Source organism: Cydia fagiglandana, chromosome Z, assembly GCF_963556715.1.
Source record: "Cydia fagiglandana chromosome Z, ilCydFagi1.1, whole genome shotgun sequence".
Lineage (NCBI taxonomy): Eukaryota > Metazoa > Arthropoda > Insecta > Lepidoptera > Tortricidae > Cydia > Cydia fagiglandana.
Window position 1 is genome coordinate 19488692 of NC_085959.1, and position 19468 is coordinate 19508159.

Here is a 19468-nt window from a genome sequence, read left to right on the forward strand (position 1 = left end):
TGCGAGTCGGACTCGCGCACGAAGGGTTCCGTATCATAATGCAAAAAAGGAAAAAAAAAACGGTTACCCATCCAAGTACTGACCCCGCCCGACTTTGCTTAACTTCGGTCAAAAATCACGTTTGTTGTATGGGAGCCCCACATAAATCTTTATTTTATTCTGTTTTTAGTATTTGTTGTTTATAGCGGCAACAGATACACTGTGAAAATTCCAACTGTCTATCTATCACGGTTCGTGAGATACAGCCTGGTGACAGACGGACGGACGGACAGCAGAGGCTTAGTAATAGGGCCCCGTTTTACCCTTTGGGTACGGAAGCCTAAAAAAGATAAAATAAAATAAAGATAAAGTTACTTGAAGATGAGTCCGTCGTGGGCCATGGCGTAGACGACGCGTGGCATGGGGAACATGGAGCCGAACATGGAGACGGTGAGGCCGGCCAGCGCGCCCACGGCCACGATGTACTTGCACGTGGGCGCGCGCACGTGCGCGAACATCTGCACGAGCGCGCTGTCCGTGTCCACCTCGTCGTATGGCACTGCGAATAACTCCGTGTCACTACTGGCAACCATGGTTTCGTATAGGTCGTACCTAAATATTAAAACGTACATAGGTATATATAAACATATATGAAACCAATATTATATTAAGTCCATGCCTATCCAATATATTCTGCAAGTTAGGATTTTATAATATTTTTATTGAAGTAAAAGACAATATATTAACAAAGAAAAGAAATGGTATATAGATAAAAAAAACTTTTTTCAATATTACGAGTATTATAGAAGTTCTTGGAGCCTACCGGCGCGCTCATTATTTATTCCGTGGAGTACGCTTAGACAAGTAATACTTAGAGAAAAATTAAGTTATATGTAGTACATATTAGGTACGAAGTAGATATAAACTACATGGTAGATACCAACTTTATAGGTTAAAGGATGACAGGTAATCGATGACGACCACGTGATGCTTTCTATAGAAAACGAAGTGTCGGACGCCCCGGCCTGAACCCGGACCGTTAATTAATCCATAAAGGTCAGCATTAATTACAGAATCATAGCCGTTTTGATACTAATGACCTAATTTATGATACTTATTTATGAATAAAGGGGGTATTAATTAAATTTAATGACTGAGGATAAAGTACTTTACGATAGACCGACATTAAGTAAGTAAGTAAAATAGGTACCTACGTACTTGTCGATCGTGTTATTTATAACCGAACCGTATTTGGTGTACAAATCGACCGAAGTCAATAACTCCAGACTTAGGTACCTATTTAGAACAGACTGTTCACTCTGAACAAGAAAATCACGATGTTTTAAATTAGGATTGTTCATTTTTTTTCAAATGTTCTATTTCGAAAACCATTTCGAGATATAAGGTTTTTAAACAGTTTCCGACATTTGCTGCGATATAATAATTGAGGATTGAAGATATTTCAACAAATATCCTTATGACCTTAGTTTGACCTTCTCCTGGGCTGAATGTAAAGTCATTGCATAATAAAAGTTATCGAACCATAGTAAATAAATCCGTCACTCACGTATTGTCAAAGTTATCATTGTCATCGATTGTCATAACAATTTTTTTCAGTTAAACCGCTGCGCTTGTTTGTTACAATTTGATTTATAATTAATACCTAAACAGTAGATTTCATTGCTTAATAATATATCAAAAACGTTGTTCCTATGTGTGGGAATGATTCACAAAAATAATAGTTCGAATCCACGAAGACTACGACGTGAAAGATGGTGCCGTGAATTAAACTTGGAATACCTACCTACTTCACGTGTTACACACAGTATTGCTGTGAGAATCACGTTGATGTAAGTATAAAATTAATATTAATTTACTAGAATTAAGTATTTAAAAGCTCACTTTATTGGTAGGGTCGTGGTATCTATTTATTTTCTGTGGTAATGTAGCCAGAGTATCTAAAGGCAAACCGTTAAACAGAGATGGTCCCTACTAGAAAGAAGGAATATACAAGAATACATAGCCATACTCAAAATTCAGCCTGAAACTGCTTTAAAAAGATATAATTTCTAATTTCCAGGTACATGTTGCAGTACTTTTTTATTAATTTGGGAAATATGTTATAGGTAAGTATATGTTTCCAAAAAAAATAGTAACTTTACATTAAATGTATATTTATCATGTTCTGCACGAGCATCTGACAATGATGGCTTCTTGTTGACCATCCAGAAGAGAAGTGTATGGTTTGTTATTTACTCTGTTCCCAGGCATTATTTACGGTCGTAAAGTATAACGACGATTAATAATTAATATGACGTTCGTTTCAATACAAAATGCTCAACTTTGTTCTGGGCCCAAGTGCAGTTACATATCTCACAGCTGTATCTAAATAGGAATCACGATGACCTGAAATAATAGGATATAATTAGCAAAATTGGCATGTTCCTAATATAGTAGTATAAGTATGTAGTACAATATCCAAACAATGGTGACAAGCCGGCAGAAAGCACCCACTGGGTGCTAAGCTACCTTTAGCAATGGACGCTTGTAACGATTTTATGAATCCAATCTTCTTACAAATCGAATCAGTTAAAATATATATGATGTAGGTAACTTACATTTGTATTTTTGCTCCCTTGATTTCAGCCAAGTTATGGTTGGAGTTGGATGCTATATGGATACATACTCCAATAAAACTAAGTTATATTATATAACTTAGGCAGATTTCTGGAATCAGCTTTCTCAAATTTATAGCGTAGGTATTTTGAAATTAATGATTCAAAATAAACGAGTTTTCCATTCCAGGCGATTGTTATTTATAGAAACTCGCGACACTGACATTGTCGACAGGTGACATTACAATCAATTGACAATGACAACTATTTTTTTAATGCTTGTTGTTGCTTGTGCATTATCCTAATCAGCCGACGACATGTAATTTACGAGAAGTCGTATCTCATATTTTCAATAAATTATAAATATTCAACCGAGCCACGAATTACTAAATCATTCAAATTGGTATCTTAAATTAACCTATATTTTCAGAAAATAAAATAAAAATGGGGGTCTAAAAAAAATGAACAATCCTAATTGAGCTAAAGAGTATAAGTACCTACGTTGATATGACAGGTATGAAGATGGTTCTGCGGCACGCTAAACCGGGCCGGAGCTTCCGGCGGGGTTTCTTGTTTTATGGAAAGCACCACTTGATCAACTGATCACCGATCAGCCGTCATAAAAAAATATATGTCGGACGCCTCGGCCCTGGGACGGCCCGGTCTAAATAGCGTGATTCAACCTTATTTAACGTCAACTCCATACGTACACATTGTGGACGCTTTCGGCTTTTATTAAACAAATACCTGCACATCATATTAGACAAGAAATCAATTCACATTCACAATTTAGTTATACTTAGTATAGCCTCTATCCAAATTACTACTATGACTGTGACATTGTAGTTAGTCTTGATACATTCACTTTCGGTAAAGAGGCGAGAAGTGGAGCTAGACAGCTGTGAGTGTAGGTACACCAAATGCAGAGGCGTCAATCTTCTGGACGCCAATGACCGATAAATCCGCAACGCCAAAGACTGATTAATCGGTCACAAACCACAGAGCAACATAGACCTACGTGCATATGCATAAAGTTCAAGTTCAGTTTTGACACTGACGCCACGTACGTGTTTGAAATGGCGTCGAAAAGGTTAAAATATAAATTGAGATATTTAGAATTTCTACAATGAGAGAAAAATCATCACCAGGAATTAAAAAACAGTTCTGTACTGGGGGAAAAAATGAAGTTTTAGTAATAATTATGGACGTTTCACTATTTCTGTAAAGTTTATTTATTTCTACAAACAGCTCAGTAATCCCAAATATAATTTCAACAAACAGATGATAGAAATTCCAAGAACTAATAGAAATTGCAAAAGTCAATTTGTTCCTATTAGTTAACTCTCCTTGTCCCCGGATTAAGTTTATTTTTGTAATTCTAAGTGTATTTTTGTTGTACTTTTCTCTCAGTGTATTAGCCAAAATAGTGATGTGGGTAAAAGAAGTCACCTATTAAGGTAAGCATCATGGAGCTGCTGACGTAGGCGACGAGGATGATGCCGAGGCTGAGCACGATGGCGAGCGGGATGGAGCGCTTCGGGTTGTTGGCCTCCTCGCCCGTGGTCGCGATGATGTCGAAGCCGATGAACGCGTAGAAACAGGTAGCGGCGCCGCTGAACACCTGCACGAAAACAACTTGCACTCATGGATAGGGTTACCAGATGACAGGAATTTTCCTGGCATGTCAGGAATTTTGGCCTTTTGTCAGGAATGGGGATGGAACACGAAAAAGTCAGGAATTTTTTGAATTGATAGATAACTCAAAAAATTGTAAAAAGGTAATACCTAAATGAGATCCACCTATCAATAACTTCGTAATTATTAATTAACAAATATTTACTCAAAAGCATACATACATAGATGTTTTAAAAATCGAAATCATGTCTTATATTCGCATTTGCAAAGATAACAATATAATAAGAATTTAGTCCCCCCCCCCCGCACCCTGTCGTCGTCAAAAATATGAATGCCAGGAAAAATATTCGGATATCAGGAATTTTGACAGGATATTCTAAATTTGTATCAGTAATTCATGGGGCAATAGCGCTCTTTAACACATTCACTGCCCCCGATGCACATGTGCGTTAACACATTCATTGCCACTTAGTGCTACGGGTTACGTTCTTAGCGTAGAACAGTGTACCCGACAGTCGGGTTCTTGGCCTTGAATATGTAAATGAAGGAAGGCTCAGGCTGTAGAACTTTCCATCCCATTTAACAGCAGGTAATGTAAATTAATGTACCTATTGAGTAAAGAATATGCATAGGTACCTATTTTTCTTTCCCGCATGGATGAATGTAGGAGTTCAGAATTGTCTAGACTTGTTCTTAAAACTAAAAATATCGCTGTTCGAAGGAGGTTGAAAGTGGAGATTTACATACCTAATCGACGAATACTCTGAAAGGCCCACCATCGGCCCACTCATATTGTATAACTTTTAAGCAGGGGTAGGAAATTAGAGCGTTCGGCCTTCTCGGCTCCGTTTGCAGCATTGCGTGCACAGCCACAAGATAATTACTTTAATTTTGACAACCCTAATTAGCCGATTGGGATAGTTAGAAAGGGATAGCATGATTCGCCCCTGAACAGCTGTCAAACTTCGTTTTTAGGAAGTTTATTTTCTGTACGGTAGTACCATTAGTCATATTAGTACCTACTTTTAATTATTCCGTGACTTTTAAGCCAATATACCTAGCTGAGCAAATATTGTAAATTAAACTGAAATTAACTAATATAATTGTGTCTTAAAATTATTCAAACTCATATAAATGTGACATACCTAGTTATAATAAAGTATTTACATGTCTAATTCTCATTTATTTTTAAGTTGTTTTATTGTATTAATTAATATTATCGTTAAGTTTACAATATTCTTTATAATACCAACAAAATGATAATAAAAACAACATTAAAATAAAACTAAAATTTAACATAACTTAAATTAACTATAGGTAAAAAATGCTCCCCAGGTCACCTTCGTTTGCTATGGTGCCCAGGAGGCTGGCAGCGTTTCCTTTTTGGATGGCCAGGCTTATTCTCTGGCCGAGGTAGCTGCCAGTCCTCTGGTCACCTGTGGTGTCGATGAGACGCTGAGACATTTCCTTAAATAAGGCTTTTGCGCTAGGCCCCCACGGTCCCAGAGTCTGTACGCCAAATGGCGCAAATATGTATCCCTCACCGAGGACAGCATATTTCCGCCGCTTGTTCTGTTCTGCGGTTGTAGCCGCAGCTCGCGCCCTGACGGAGGTCGCCTGTAGGTGGACGGCGCGAGCGTGTCAACGCAGGTGGCGTCCCACACAAGCGTCCTCCCCAGCCTCCACGGAATAAGTGTCATTCCGTCGGGCCGCTTGCCGTCGTCACGTGCGATACCGTTCGGCTCAAGTATGGCCGGCACGCTAACGGAAGCAAGCGCCCTCCGGATGACATCCTTCAGGGAGGCATGGCGAGAGATGCGGCCCGCGCTTCTTTGGCAAGACAAGCCGTGGTGGCCCAGCTCGTCAACATTGGAGCCACAGCGGCAGCGGTGAGGTTCATTGGTTTTGACCCCCAATCGCAGACTGGTAGCGAGTGTGAGGGTCGTTTTCTCTAGGAGGGTGCCTATGTTGGGGGATGGCAATGCATGAAGCCAGAGCCCTGACTCTGGCTCCGATACGGCTAGGAGACGAGCGCGCTCTGCAGAAGTTTGAGAATTATCAATAAGTGCTTTTAGGGTGGCTCTGCAGAGGGGCTCATCCCAAAGTTTTTGTGACTGAACGAAGGCTGGGATTGGATTTTCCGGGCAGGCTTGCGTCCAAGCATTTTTGGCCTCGTTCTGTATTTGGATGCAGATATTGTCGGAAGGAGGGCAAAAAATTTTATTGGCGAGATCTTGCGTGCTGTGAAAAGAGGACAAAAAAGCTGGGAGGGCGACGCTGACAACTTGCCGGATGCCCAGGCCGCCATGACGAATTGGCAAAGAGGCCTGGGTCCAGGCGCGGTTGTCCAGGTTGACGTTGAGGATTGATGAAAGTGTGACTTTAAGGACGGAATCTAGGGGTTAGATGAGGTGAGGGTATTTCCAGACGGGGCTGTATCTAAGTATGTATGTAAATTTGGGCACGAAAAGACAAAATTTAATGATTACTAACGCCACTGATTTTTAGAAGGTGGTCCGAATAAGCATTGTGAGTATTTAGATGTTCGCTAATGATAGGTTCTATGGATTCTGGGAAGATTGGAGCACCAATGAGTCTTAAAGAGGTTTTATCTACGATTTTGATATTAGGAGCTAAAGTGTCGAAATTCGAAATAATGTTATGTAGGTCGGTGGTGGGGAGATGATTATTTATATACAGTTCACATTTTGTAAAGTTTAATTCTAATCCTATCGTACTGAAAGAGTCGGTTAGGCTTCTCAAATCATCTAGAACAGACCACCAATCACCACCTAGTGTTCCGTCGTCCAGGTACCACGAATTAAATTTTGAATTTAAGTTGGAAATTATGGGGTGGATGGCAAGGCTGAATATAGCTGGTCCAAGTGGATCGCCCTGCTGACATCCCACTGCTGATGCCAAGCCATGGGTATTTACATGTTTTTTAAATAAATTATATTTTGTAAACCTGACATATAAAATGGCATTGCTTTTACCAATAAATATATCGATTCTGATTCTGTTGAGATAAAAAAGTATTATAACGGTAATTTGACTAAAAAATTTTCCCTCTCCGACTTTTATGTATAAAGACACAGCCAAATTAATGAAAAAGCAAATAAAATTCAGCCTGAGCGAACGGGCACGTGAGAAAAATAAGAAGCTATTACGGAGCCGGGAGCCTGTTGCTGCGCTGGTTGATTGAATTCTATTTCTGTCTTTTAAAATATTCACGACCGCTATCATTTCCAAATAAAAAAAGCAACTATGAGATATATAAGATACACAGCGCTCTAGCCTGTACTTTAGCCGCTATTTTTTTTCCAGATGAATAAAAAAACTACAAACTTGACCCCTATTCGACAAGCGACGTTTGACGTATCGTGTTGATCTCCCGTTGATCTCCAGTTAGGGTGACAAGCAAACCAAACCGAACCACCCTTAGTTTAGAGTTTAGTTTTGGTTGTACCAAATGATATTATCCACCGTTGATGGAATCAACACTCAGTATGCAATAAAATTAACTGTTGATTTGACGTGGATTCGAAATCTGACAGTTGTACGTATCGAATTTGGCCCCTTAATTGTTAAAAACACACAAAAAGACACAAACACACCCATACATAATCCAAAGAATGTGAAGTTGTATGATTGGTAAGAGGAGTATTTAGTCTAGGATTAGGATTTTATTAACTACTCTAGTATCTTTTTAGTTTTTAGGCATTAGATTTTTCTAATGTAAGGTAAGCGATCGATAATATGTCTTTTATCGAAGAACATTTTAGAAAAATGAGTCACAGTAAATATTTTACAATTATAAATCATATACATACAATCATTATAATTTTTTGTATTTAATTTAATTTTTATACATCGTTTGTTACTAAAAACAACGTCAAAATTGTTTACCTTTTTTTTAATGCATTAAAAACGCAGTATAGAGTCTGGCGGCGAAACAATTACCATCAAAATAATTACCACATCAGCTCGTAAAGGGGTCAAACACAAAACTGTGTGTTCGTCCAAACTGTACAGTTTTATTTCCTGTGGGCAGTTAGGTAGCACGATGATGATAAAAACATGAGCAAACAACTCAAAAATTTCATCAGATGCCTTTGTCACACATGTGGATAAAATGCAACTATCTTATCAGTTTTTCAAGTACAAAGAGAGCCTTCACGAGCTGTAGTGCTGGTGAAAACACAACAAATGACTATTATCAACCATAAGTATGTAGATATTAAAATATTGATAGAACTATAATACCTAGTAATCGATTTATCAGAGGCCTTTACTAATTACATTCAGCTCTTGACAAGATGGTTCTATTTTCTTGAAGAGCTCTCATTCGCCCGCGTCGCCTCCAGACCAGACGATCGGAATAAATTGAACGATAGGCTGTTTACAATAGATGTCGATATTTCATCTTGTACAGTGCCTACTATATGTACATGAATTTTATAAAATATTCACTATAATGTATATGTATTATATCTACGAGTATCAACTAGTATTATAAAAAAATCCTTACGTCAAAATGTGTACACCTACAGTTAACTTCTTAGATGTGAGATTCTTCACAATAGTGAGTCGGCTGGTATATGTATTATATATGTATTGAAAAATAACAAAATATTGTGTGAAACTCATAAACGATCGTGTCACATAAGCTCTATCCGATCAAGCGCGATTTGATGGTGTTGCAGCGCCAGTCATGAATTTCATTTGGACGGCTTCCACGTCGACGGTTCAGCTGAATGCTGCGCTACGGGGTTGGAAGCTATGAGCACAGCGTCGGAAATTCCTTTGACACAATATGATTATATTAGGATTTATTCGTCATGCATGCAAATATTCGCTATTAGGTTTCTGATTTACATGTAATACATTTAATAAATTTTTTAAGCGCACATATTATTTTCAAAGAACTGTGCAAAAAGCTCGTCGATACCACCGGTGACCAGAGAGCTGGCAGCTTTCTCTCGCATCGCATCAGTATTGCGATTCAGCGAGGGAATGCTGCCAGCATCTTTGGCACAATGCCGCGGGGGCCTTTTTTAGCTTTATTCTAATTTAAATTAGTTTAGTTTTTAATTTTAGATAGTAATGTTAGTAAGAGCAGTTTAACAACTGGTTTCTGTGGTAAACTTACCCCACTCCACCCGTAAGGCAGGAAGCCATCATGCTCGGTCCAGTTGCTGGTGTCCGCGTAGAAGAGGCCGGCCGTCATCATGAACACCCACACGCACAGATTGACGGCGTTCAACAGGTTGTTGAAGAAGAGAGACTTCTTCACGCCCGCCACCAGCACTACGGTCATCAACAGCGATATCCCGAACGCGATGAAATCCGGTGGTTTTCCTGTAGCAAAAAAAATGGCATCGATATTCTAATTCTAATCCAAATAATTCATTATCTTTTGTCATGGAATGTCGAAGTAGCCACATGGCAGAATTCGTGATATCTAAAGCTTTTGAAACTTTCACATACTTATTCGTTATTTGCGATGTCACGAGCAGCATAATTATATGCATTCATGCATTATGTATAAAATGCACATTCGCGTATGAAATCATATTAAATTAGAACTGACGAAAGCGTCTTTCTGCATAATGTAGTGACGGGAGGTACATTGTTACTAATATTCATAGTATATTAGTTAAGTGCTCGTCTAATAAACAGTTCACTCTCCTAATGTACCTAACTATCATTGCCGAGTAGAAGTCCAAGTGAAAAGTTATTTCGTCCTTGATATGCTGGCGAGCTAAAAAATTGCGTCAATACTCGTAGTCTGGATTGTGCTAAAGGTAGGTATGTATAGTATCTACCTATTGTACCTAATATGAATGTATCGGGCCTTATGTGTTTATACGACATGACTGCAAATATTCTATTAAAAACTTGATACTTGGCGTTCTGGTCTCCATCTTGGCTATTGTTAGATAATGTTGTTAGGTATATAAGCCGTCTTGTTGCTAATGAAGCTTACCAAAAACTGTTCCGAATATCCCTGCCAGGTGTCTGGTGATGGCGCCGTCGCACAATGAGTCGAAGCAGGCGCTGAGCGCGCGTGCACACGCACTCGTTCCGATCTGCGTCGACAAAGCTTATTAGGTTTAATTATATTTTAATACTATACTATAGGTATCTGCTCTGCTCATTTAGGGGCTAGAAATAACTGTCTAAATTTTTAATAGATAGTCGAAATTAAATTTCGAATCACTTTTTTATTCATAATAACCTTTGAATCCGATAAAGGCGATCTTCCGTAAGTTATTTATGTGCCTACGTAATGCGCTCTTAAAACCTGAAAATAATAAATCAAATAAAAGTAAAAATGTGATGGACTAACTTTAGATATAAATGTAGTACATAATTGTTATCCATCGTATTTTCTCGGTAAGTTTGTATTTGTCAAGCTATTTCAGTCAACCTCAGTATTTTTTGTACCGACTGTACTGAGCCGAGGCAGACTGAAATAGACAGTGTACGTTCGTACGTTTCCTTGAAAATACGATGGAAATTTAATTTGCACTACCTACATCTGTATTTTGTATCTACTCAATAGTAGGACGATAAAGGTTTTTTTTATCTTGTCTCTGATCCCTTACGCTAATGCTGTAACTTCTGTTATCTGTTTACTTCTATTAGTTAGGTACTCAATAAAATAATGCTAACAAACGTTTATCGTAGCAAGTTGAGTGTAATTAGTAGCCTTTACTATGAATGACGAGTGCGCGTCCATATTTGAAAAATAGGAGTACTATGGATAATATGGATATATGTAATATATCCATAGCACTCCATACTCGTACTAAATTAGATATTAATGTTATTATTTAATTTAAATGCGAGCTCATGCATCAATATGAGTGCGGTTATCATTTATCACACAGACACGTCAGTTTGATAATCGCCTTTACATAAAATCAATATTGTAAGTCCTAGGTACTTCCAAACATTCAATTTCTCACACGGAACCACAAATGAAATTGAATATAGGACGAACGAAACGGACGTGACAGTTTTCGCAGAGTAATAAGCAATGCGCCTAGCTACCGATATTCGCTTTAATAGTGTTCGTCCTATTCGTTCTATTTCTGCAGTTAATTGTTTTCCACGCTGAGCCAGCGGCGATGGTCTGCGTTTCCATTTATACCTACCATTAGTGAGGAATACAAATCGCACATTACGATCAAAGCTTTATTAAATATTAATTCTTGATATGTAGGTACGTAAATGATAACATTGATAACTAGGAGTTTCATACTATTAGGTACAGTCCACGTATAAGATAATGTGTGCCGGTCAGCAGAATATTATCAGCGCGTGACAATAACCTAGACCAGAGATATTATATTGCATCGCCTTAAATTGTAAATTATGAATTACGATTACACGCTTGTATAAAAGCACTAGTTAATATGGAATAAAGTACCTAGTCTAAGTTTACCATTCGACGGTACCGTTTACCGAGCCACCCACTCAGGCACGGCCCCTAAAATAAGTGTATTTAATTTCCTTGGCTCATTACAAAGGAGGTAAACATACGAGGTACTTTGAGGGCGACTGTACCTTATATTTATAGGTAGACCAGGTTAAGGGCATGGTACCTAATCACGTAGGGCAGCCTGTGTGTAGGAGTAGCGACCCCACGTACCCAACTGGTCCTGGGGAGCTGACAGGGGTTTGAGACAGGATCCTCTGCCACTGGCTTGCCTTAGCCAGCCGCCCAGAGTGGAATCGCGAGAGCTGCGTTCTTGAGGGTAGATGTGGAAACGTAAGTTTGCTCTACCGCCCAAATGTTGAATGAGACTTGCGCCGTCCTAATAGATGTCACTATATGTATGTCAACGGTATATAAGTTTTTTCGTTCCTCGATGCGTTAGACCGCACGACTGGCTCGCATTGGTCGTGCAACTTGCGCACAACGCGATGTGACACCAATTTACTGGCCAACTTCGTACCACCACCCGTAAAGCCGGTCTTTACGAAATAATATTAGATATACGTCAATGTTATTTATAAATTTCTCCAAATTTCAAAAACAAGTAATTAGGTAAACATTATTTGTCTTTGCCTAGTTATTTTTCAAACTCTAGGCAACCTTTAGGTAATAGGTTTAACCTTTCAAAGCACCACCAAATAGAATGTAGTCAGTTCAAATTTCCTTGACGCACAACAGTTCTAATAAATTGTGCTAGGAAAAAATGCTAAAAGAGGGGCAAAAGTCATGTCTTCATTTGGGTTGTGTCATGTCTAAACTTACCAGGTATTCGAGGACCATGTTCCAGCCGATGACGAAGGCGATGAACTCGCCGACGGTCACGTAGGAGTACGTGTACGCGGAGCCAGTGGTGTTCGGCACACGCACGCCGAACTCCGCGTAGCATGCACCTGCGTAAACAACCACTTCACTAAACCTTGTAAAACAAAGTCCCAAAGTTTGTTTGTGTGTTTGTAAGTTCACGATTAACTGATTTTTATGCGGTTTTCACCTATCAATCGAGTGATTTTTGAGGAAGATTTAAGTGTATAATTTATTAAGGTATTGTGTAACCCTTGCGAAGCCGGGGCGGGTCTATGTATAAGTTTATACCCATATAGTTAAGTATGTCGTAGCCTGATCGTAAAGTTGGACAGTTCCTGAAAACCTAAAGCGGACCACTTCGTTTTTGGTTAGCCTATTTGACTATCGGCGCGATTCGGGAAATTAATTAAAGATTCACTTGATATGAAACAGTAAAGATATGTGATGTTCCACGGCAAAAGTTACATTATGGCGACTGGCGATTACGCTATTATTAACGCCGCTCCAATATTCAGCCGGGGCAATGTTACCTTCTGCCGTGGAACGTCACATATCTTTACTATTTCATATCTAGTGAATCTCTAACTCGTTTCCCTTATCGCGCCGTATGTATTGCTCGAATATGCAAGAGCGGCCATATAGTCTCAAGCTGTACCTGAGAAGATGCTGGCCAGCGCGGCGATGATGAAGCTGAAGACGACGCCGGGCCCCGCGAACTTGCGGGCCACCAGCCCCGACACCAGGAACATGCCCGTGCCCACGCAGGAGCCCACGCCCAGCGACACGAGGTCCATCGTCGTCAGGCATCGCTGCGCACGAACACGGCTAACCTCAATATTTAAACTAGAGACGCACCGGATATCCGGTTACCATCCGGTATCCGGCCATTATTTTACTATCCGGCCGGATACCGGATAGTAACATTGCTTGATTTCGGAGTAAACAAATTGGATTTAAGAAACAGACACGGTCATAATCGTACTTGTTTATTATTTTAAAACAATTCAATAATTCCACTGACTTGCACGCGCATTCATTTCGAACCTAGAAATGAGTCCGCGCGAATGTTTTCTAGGAAACAGGTCAAACCTGCAGAATGCGCACCTGAAAAACCGAAACGTAGGTATAGTCCGCTGGCCGAATATTCGGCGGCCGGTTACCGGATATTCGGCCAATGGTCAAGCCGAATATCAGGTATCCGGTATCCGGCCAAACAACTATCCGTTGCATCTCTAATTTAAACCAGTGCTTCTCAAAGTGTGGGTCGCGGCACTTGTCCAAGGGGGTTGCGAAACTCAGCTTTGAAAGAAAGTTATGGAAAGCAGATTTCATTATTTAACTTAAAAATAATCCAATTCTTTAAATTAAACACTTTCATTTTAATTGAATGACCCATGTATGTGTGGAGAGGAGAAGTATATTCTGTGTATTCCTATCATATACATAACGATCTTCTATTAAGTTTTATTTCCGTAGAACATTGCTTTACAAGTCCAATTTTAAATTTTGTTATACATACATATACATAATTTAATCTGTTTTATTTTGACACTCGACACGGCGTAAGGCGCAGCGCACAATTTGGGTATTTACAGTTCGCACTTTTCGTAAGGCGGTTATTACACTGATGTGGTTTCCGGATATACCTACCTACGTTTAGCCGCCTTACATTGTAATTTTGATGGCATAATTTCTCGGGTGACTGAATTTGTGGGCGATCATCAACGCCAGACTAAAATTTGATAGTCAGTATTTTTTTTTCAATTTTATTACACCGCATGAGAGTCAAAACTATAAAGCATTGTGATATTACAGATTTAACTTATAGCTGCCTATAGACTCAATAGGTCTACTATCATATGTGTGTCCCCTCAATTACTTCAATTAATTTGTTAACGTTTTATCACTTTCTTACACATATGTACCTGGTCTACTTACAAAATGACAGATTAATAAATGATTAAAAGATGCTAATTATTGAGGCTTGTAACGCGTTTATGAATAAAATAAAAGGGGGGTAAATCTTTTCGGCCATTCACCGTAAACCGGCGCATCGTTTTCTATGGAAAGTATCACGTGATCGCCTGTCATGTCATAGAAAAGTAAGCGCCGGAAGCTCCGGCCCGGACACGGCCCGGTCTAACGTGAGTCATCCTTAACGCAGTCGACTATAATCTAATGCACCAGGCAACATACATAAGTACCTATTGTACATGCACACAACGTGAGTAAAAAAGAAAATTGCTTAATCTCTGAACCTGGCAACCTGCCAAACTTGAGGTTATGTTGGGAATCACTTATGGAAAAAGTTCGAAAACTTTTCTTCTGAATATTCTGCACGCAGCTTGCCTCTGAGTAGTGAAAGAATCGATTTTGATCCTGAAATTAAGGCCGTGTAGGTTCAGGTTCTTCTCTCCGAGCGCAAGCGTAATCATTGCGATTTTGCTCCGCTTTTGATTTTTGACAGGCAATCTTGTACGTTCTAGAACTGTTGGTATATGATGGTCGTAATTGTCCACGTAACAGCGTAATAATGACAGTGTCTGTCTCTTTCAATCGCGTGGTAATAAAAAGTGACACTTATTTTATCACGTAGATAAAGCCATTCATAATTCGCCTGGGGTAATTGTCACGAAACTTTTCGTTGGTTGTCATCGGTCATTTCGATACATTTATTCTTCTACTTAGAGGATCTTCTACCAAACGGAGACGCCATGTCTGTACGTTTCGCTACAAAATAGTCTGCTGATTTTTGCGGGGGAGGGGTACGTAACGTAAAAATAGCCATGTCAGATAAACGTCAGTCCATACAATGTGTATGACCATTGGCCGCCTGTTTTCGACAGAGGGGTACGCCTGTTAATGGCTACTCCGTTTGGTTATATCCTCCAAGTTCTTTTCGATTAGTGTTTGATGATTAGCGTTTATAACCTCGGCCATGCCCCCAGGACAGGAAACTTACCGAAAGCTTCTGCTTGCCGGGCACAGCGATGTCCTGCGTGGTCTCGGAGTCGCGCGGGTCCCTGGTGCGGATGAGCTTGGTGAAGATGTTGTGGCCGTCGCGCCTCATGCTCCCCCAGTCCACCTCGCGTAGCCGCTTCATGGCGCTGTCATAAACACATACACATTACTATATGCCACTCCATTGAGTCTACAAGGATACACATAAGAACGATTGACGATTAGCGTATATTGACAACTAGTACTCCCAACAACATGCAAGGTGTAACAAAACGAATGGAGACCCGTTTAAGAACATATATTCAAGTAGTTTATTTGCTATCATGTTGTACATAAGATCTTATGAAATAATATGATCGTGCATCCAGCTCTCGTAAGGATGTTCTTTATTTTATTTATGTTGATTATACATCGACTATTGAGATGTCCAAATAAGATAAAGCAAATAAGATAGATTTATCTTGTATGGTTTTAGAAGGTCGTTTATATGTCGGCGGCCGATCGTAAGATCAGGCAGATCGTAATGTTCCTGTGTAATGTTTTGACGATAGTGACATTAAACCAATATATAGGTAGGATAGGTTCGTTAGGTTGCTTTAGATGCCCGAAGGGCAAACTGCCCAGAAATAGGAGCCCCGCGTAGCGGGGCTCCGACGACTCAGGGAACGGGTCAAAGATTTTCATGTTTCACGATATGCCTAGGAATTTCACGATATGCCTGATCTTACGATCGGCCGCCGACATATATATATATATATAACATAAATAAAGATCGGAGGCAGCCAATTACATTGCCTTATCGCCTTGCGGTATGGTATGGAGGTGGCGATAGCTTGAGTTTCGGACTGCACTTTTTGTATTATGCTCAAAGTACCTAATATATTTCAACCAGTGTTTCAACATGTTGGTTCCTATTAGTTAGGTATGACTTGACCCATATGTGAGCTGTTCCCCGAACTCCGATTCCGTAAGTATAGACTATAATTGTTTAATAGGATTGAGTATTGAACTTTGTCGTAAGCTTTGGTCATGTCCAGTAGTAGGTATTGCCAATAGCGTATTGTTTTGAGTCTTAATAGACTCTATATCGAAGATATAATGGCCGTGGAAGTATTTGAAAACCGCCAGAGTTAAAACAAAACTGGAGCGTTTCCTATGGAAACCAAATTGTGATTCATCAAATATTGTATATTTTTCGCAGAATTCGGTTGCACATCGCTTTTTCGAATAGGTATGTTCGATGCTGTAGGAAGTAGAGCTATCGGGCGGAAGTTATTAGGATTCGTGATTAATACTTCTGTATTTTTTGGGCCTGGAAGCACACGGCGGCGCGCAGCGCTGTCGTCCGGTCCGCGGCCTAACTCACACGTTGATAGAACAAATAACAACAAACCTTCGTCTACACGTGCAATTGAGCAAACATCCGCCCTTTTGATGTTCTACGCTTTAAATTAGCGATTACATTTTAGTTTTTTCATATCAATTTCTTTTTGACACGAATTCCTGATGCAAGAACTAAATGAAAATAAAAACGACTCTTCTGTACACTTCTTCTTAATACCTAATCTTAATTCGTACCCGAGAGAGAACAGTTGTACAGTTGTGTGTAGGAGTACTGTCCACGGAAAACTTTTTTTAAAGTGTTTAATTATTAATGAATTATAATTGACCATCTCTCTTAAACCCGGCTGAATGTACCGGTTTCGAACCGATTACATTCTTATTTTACATAACTTTTAAGAAAAAAAAAACCGACTTCTATGGGGCCCGGTGAAAGATTATGGTAGATGGTGCACTATGTAGAAAAGGAGGTAAAACGAGTACTTTCTAGTAGCATTTCGTTTCCGTAAGGGTCGTAGTTCTAGCCTAACCTAACCCACTTCTCTGATAGCAGTTCGGTTCTGTGAGGATCGCAGTTCGAACCTAATCAAACCCACTTTTCTAGTAGCATTTCGTTTCTGAAAGACTCGCAGTTCTAACCAAACCTAACCCACTTTTGTTCGGTTCTGTGAGGATCGCAGTTCAAACCTAACCTAACCCACTTAACGGCGCATGCGGTGCGGTGTACGGGAGTTTGAGCGGGAGGGGTTTGGCATCATCATACCCACATTTTATGGTAGGTAATCATAGTGGTTTAATTATTTAGTTTAGGTATCATAGTGGTTTTCCGGGTCAAGGTCCGGGTCTCTGAGTCAGAGTCCGGGTCCGAGTCCCGGTCCGAGTCCGGGTCCGAGTCCGGGTCCGAGTCCGGGTCCGAGTCCGGGTCCGAGTCCGGGTCCGAGTCCGGGTCCGAGTCCGGGTCCGAGTCCGGATCCGAGTCCGGGTCCGAGTCCGGGTCCGAGTCCGAGTCCGAGTCCGGGTCCGAACCGGATCCGGGTATGAGTCCGGGTCCCAGTCCAAGTCAAAACCGAAATTCGAAATCACCAAACATGTACTATGCGTCGTTGAAGAGTTCTGTTCTGATCATCATCAGCAGTTCCACTTCATCAAATGCGACAGTTTTTAATGTAAATGCTTGATTTTATGATGAAAATACAAAAAATTCTATACGTATGCCTTTAAGATTTGAGGAGTTATCTCGATTCCTTATGGATCCCAACATCAGAACTCGAGCTTGACAGAAATGTGGCTTAAAAACTAAACTTGCTTAACAAACATAACGAAGAGGACAAATCGCCAAACGTGAACTATGCGTCGTTGAAGAGTTCCGTTCTGATCATCATCAGCAGTTCCACTTCATCAAATGCGACAGTTTTTAATGAAAATGCTTGATTTTCTGATGTAAATACAAAAATCTCTATACGCATGCCTTTAAGATTTGAAGAGTTCCCTCGATTTCTCATGGATCCCATCATCAGAACTCGAGCTTGACAGAAATGTGGCTTAAAAACTAAACTTGCTTAACAAACATAACGAAGAGGACAAATCGCCAAACGTGAACTATGCGTCGTTGAAGAGTTCCGTTCTGATCATCATCAGCAGTTCCACTTCATCAAATGCGACAGTTTTTAATGAAAATGCTTGATTTTCTGATGTAAATACAAAAATCTCTATACGCATGCCTTTAAGATTTGAAGAGTTCCCTCGATTCCTCATGGATCCCATCATCAGAACTCGAGCTTGACAAAAATGTGGCTTAAAAACTTAACTTGCTTAACAAACATAACGAACTGGACAAATCGCCAAACGTGAACTATGCGTCGTTGAAGAGTTCCGTTCTGATCATCATCAGCAGTTCCACTTCATCATATGTCACTTTTTTGGATGTATATGCTTGATTTGTTGATAAAAACCCAAAAATCACTATATGTATGCCTTTAAGATTTGAGGAGTTCCCTCGATTCCTCATGAATCCCATCATCAGAACTGGGTTTTGACAAAAACGGGACCAATCTGTATGCATAAACATTCAATCAAAAAAAGAATTTTCAAAATCGGTCCAGTAATGACGGAGATATGGAGTAACAACATTTAAAAAAAAAAAAAAAAAAACATACAACCGAATTGATAACCTCCTCCTTTGGGATTTGGAAGTCGGTTAAAAATATGAGTCGGTAGTTAGTTTATCGTCCATAACGCACTTACAATTATGTACATAGAGCAATCATGTGTAATCAACTGACAATACACTATCTGCAAGAGTGGCAGGTAAAAGGCTATTACAGCTTTCACGAGAGAATTAATCCCGTTAGAGAGTTTGCAATTCAAAGTGTTCTCTTAAACTAGCTTTGTGATGCTAACATAAATCAGGCAACGGCTCTGCAACAGCTTGTTGAATGGCCAACGGTCGCTTGCCGGAGGCGTATACATACACTAGAAATATGATACCGAAATTCGCGTAGCAGTCGCTCATGTTACGCTCTATGGTATAAATAATAATATCAATTTCTGAATAAGTCTCCCGGCTGCCGGCCGCTTGTGGCTACGTCCTATCTAAGGAATGCAAATCGGTTATTTTTTGTATGGA

At 39.8% G+C, this 19468-nt stretch overlaps 2 protein-coding genes across 2 annotated transcripts in view; both read right to left on the minus strand.

Annotated features, from left to right (window-relative positions):
- LOC134679259 (uncharacterized) overlaps positions 1–19468 on the minus strand; it is a 452522-nt gene that overhangs the window by 35339 nt on the left and 397715 nt on the right. The gene's annotated exons all lie outside the window — the stretch shown is intronic.
- LOC134679269 (cationic amino acid transporter 2) overlaps positions 1–19468 on the minus strand; it is a 60036-nt gene that overhangs the window by 24646 nt on the left and 15922 nt on the right. Inside the window, exons 3-9 of the mRNA XM_063538165.1 lie at positions 15503–15647; positions 13196–13349; positions 12499–12626; positions 10219–10321; positions 9382–9590; positions 4044–4215; positions 355–538 (exon numbers count right to left, since the gene is read on the minus strand). Of these exons, the coding sequence (XP_063394235.1) occupies positions 355–538; positions 4044–4215; positions 9382–9590; positions 10219–10321; positions 12499–12626; positions 13196–13349; positions 15503–15647 (1095 nt within the window). The remainder of the gene's footprint in view (positions 1–354; positions 539–4043; positions 4216–9381; positions 9591–10218; positions 10322–12498; positions 12627–13195; positions 13350–15502; positions 15648–19468) is intronic.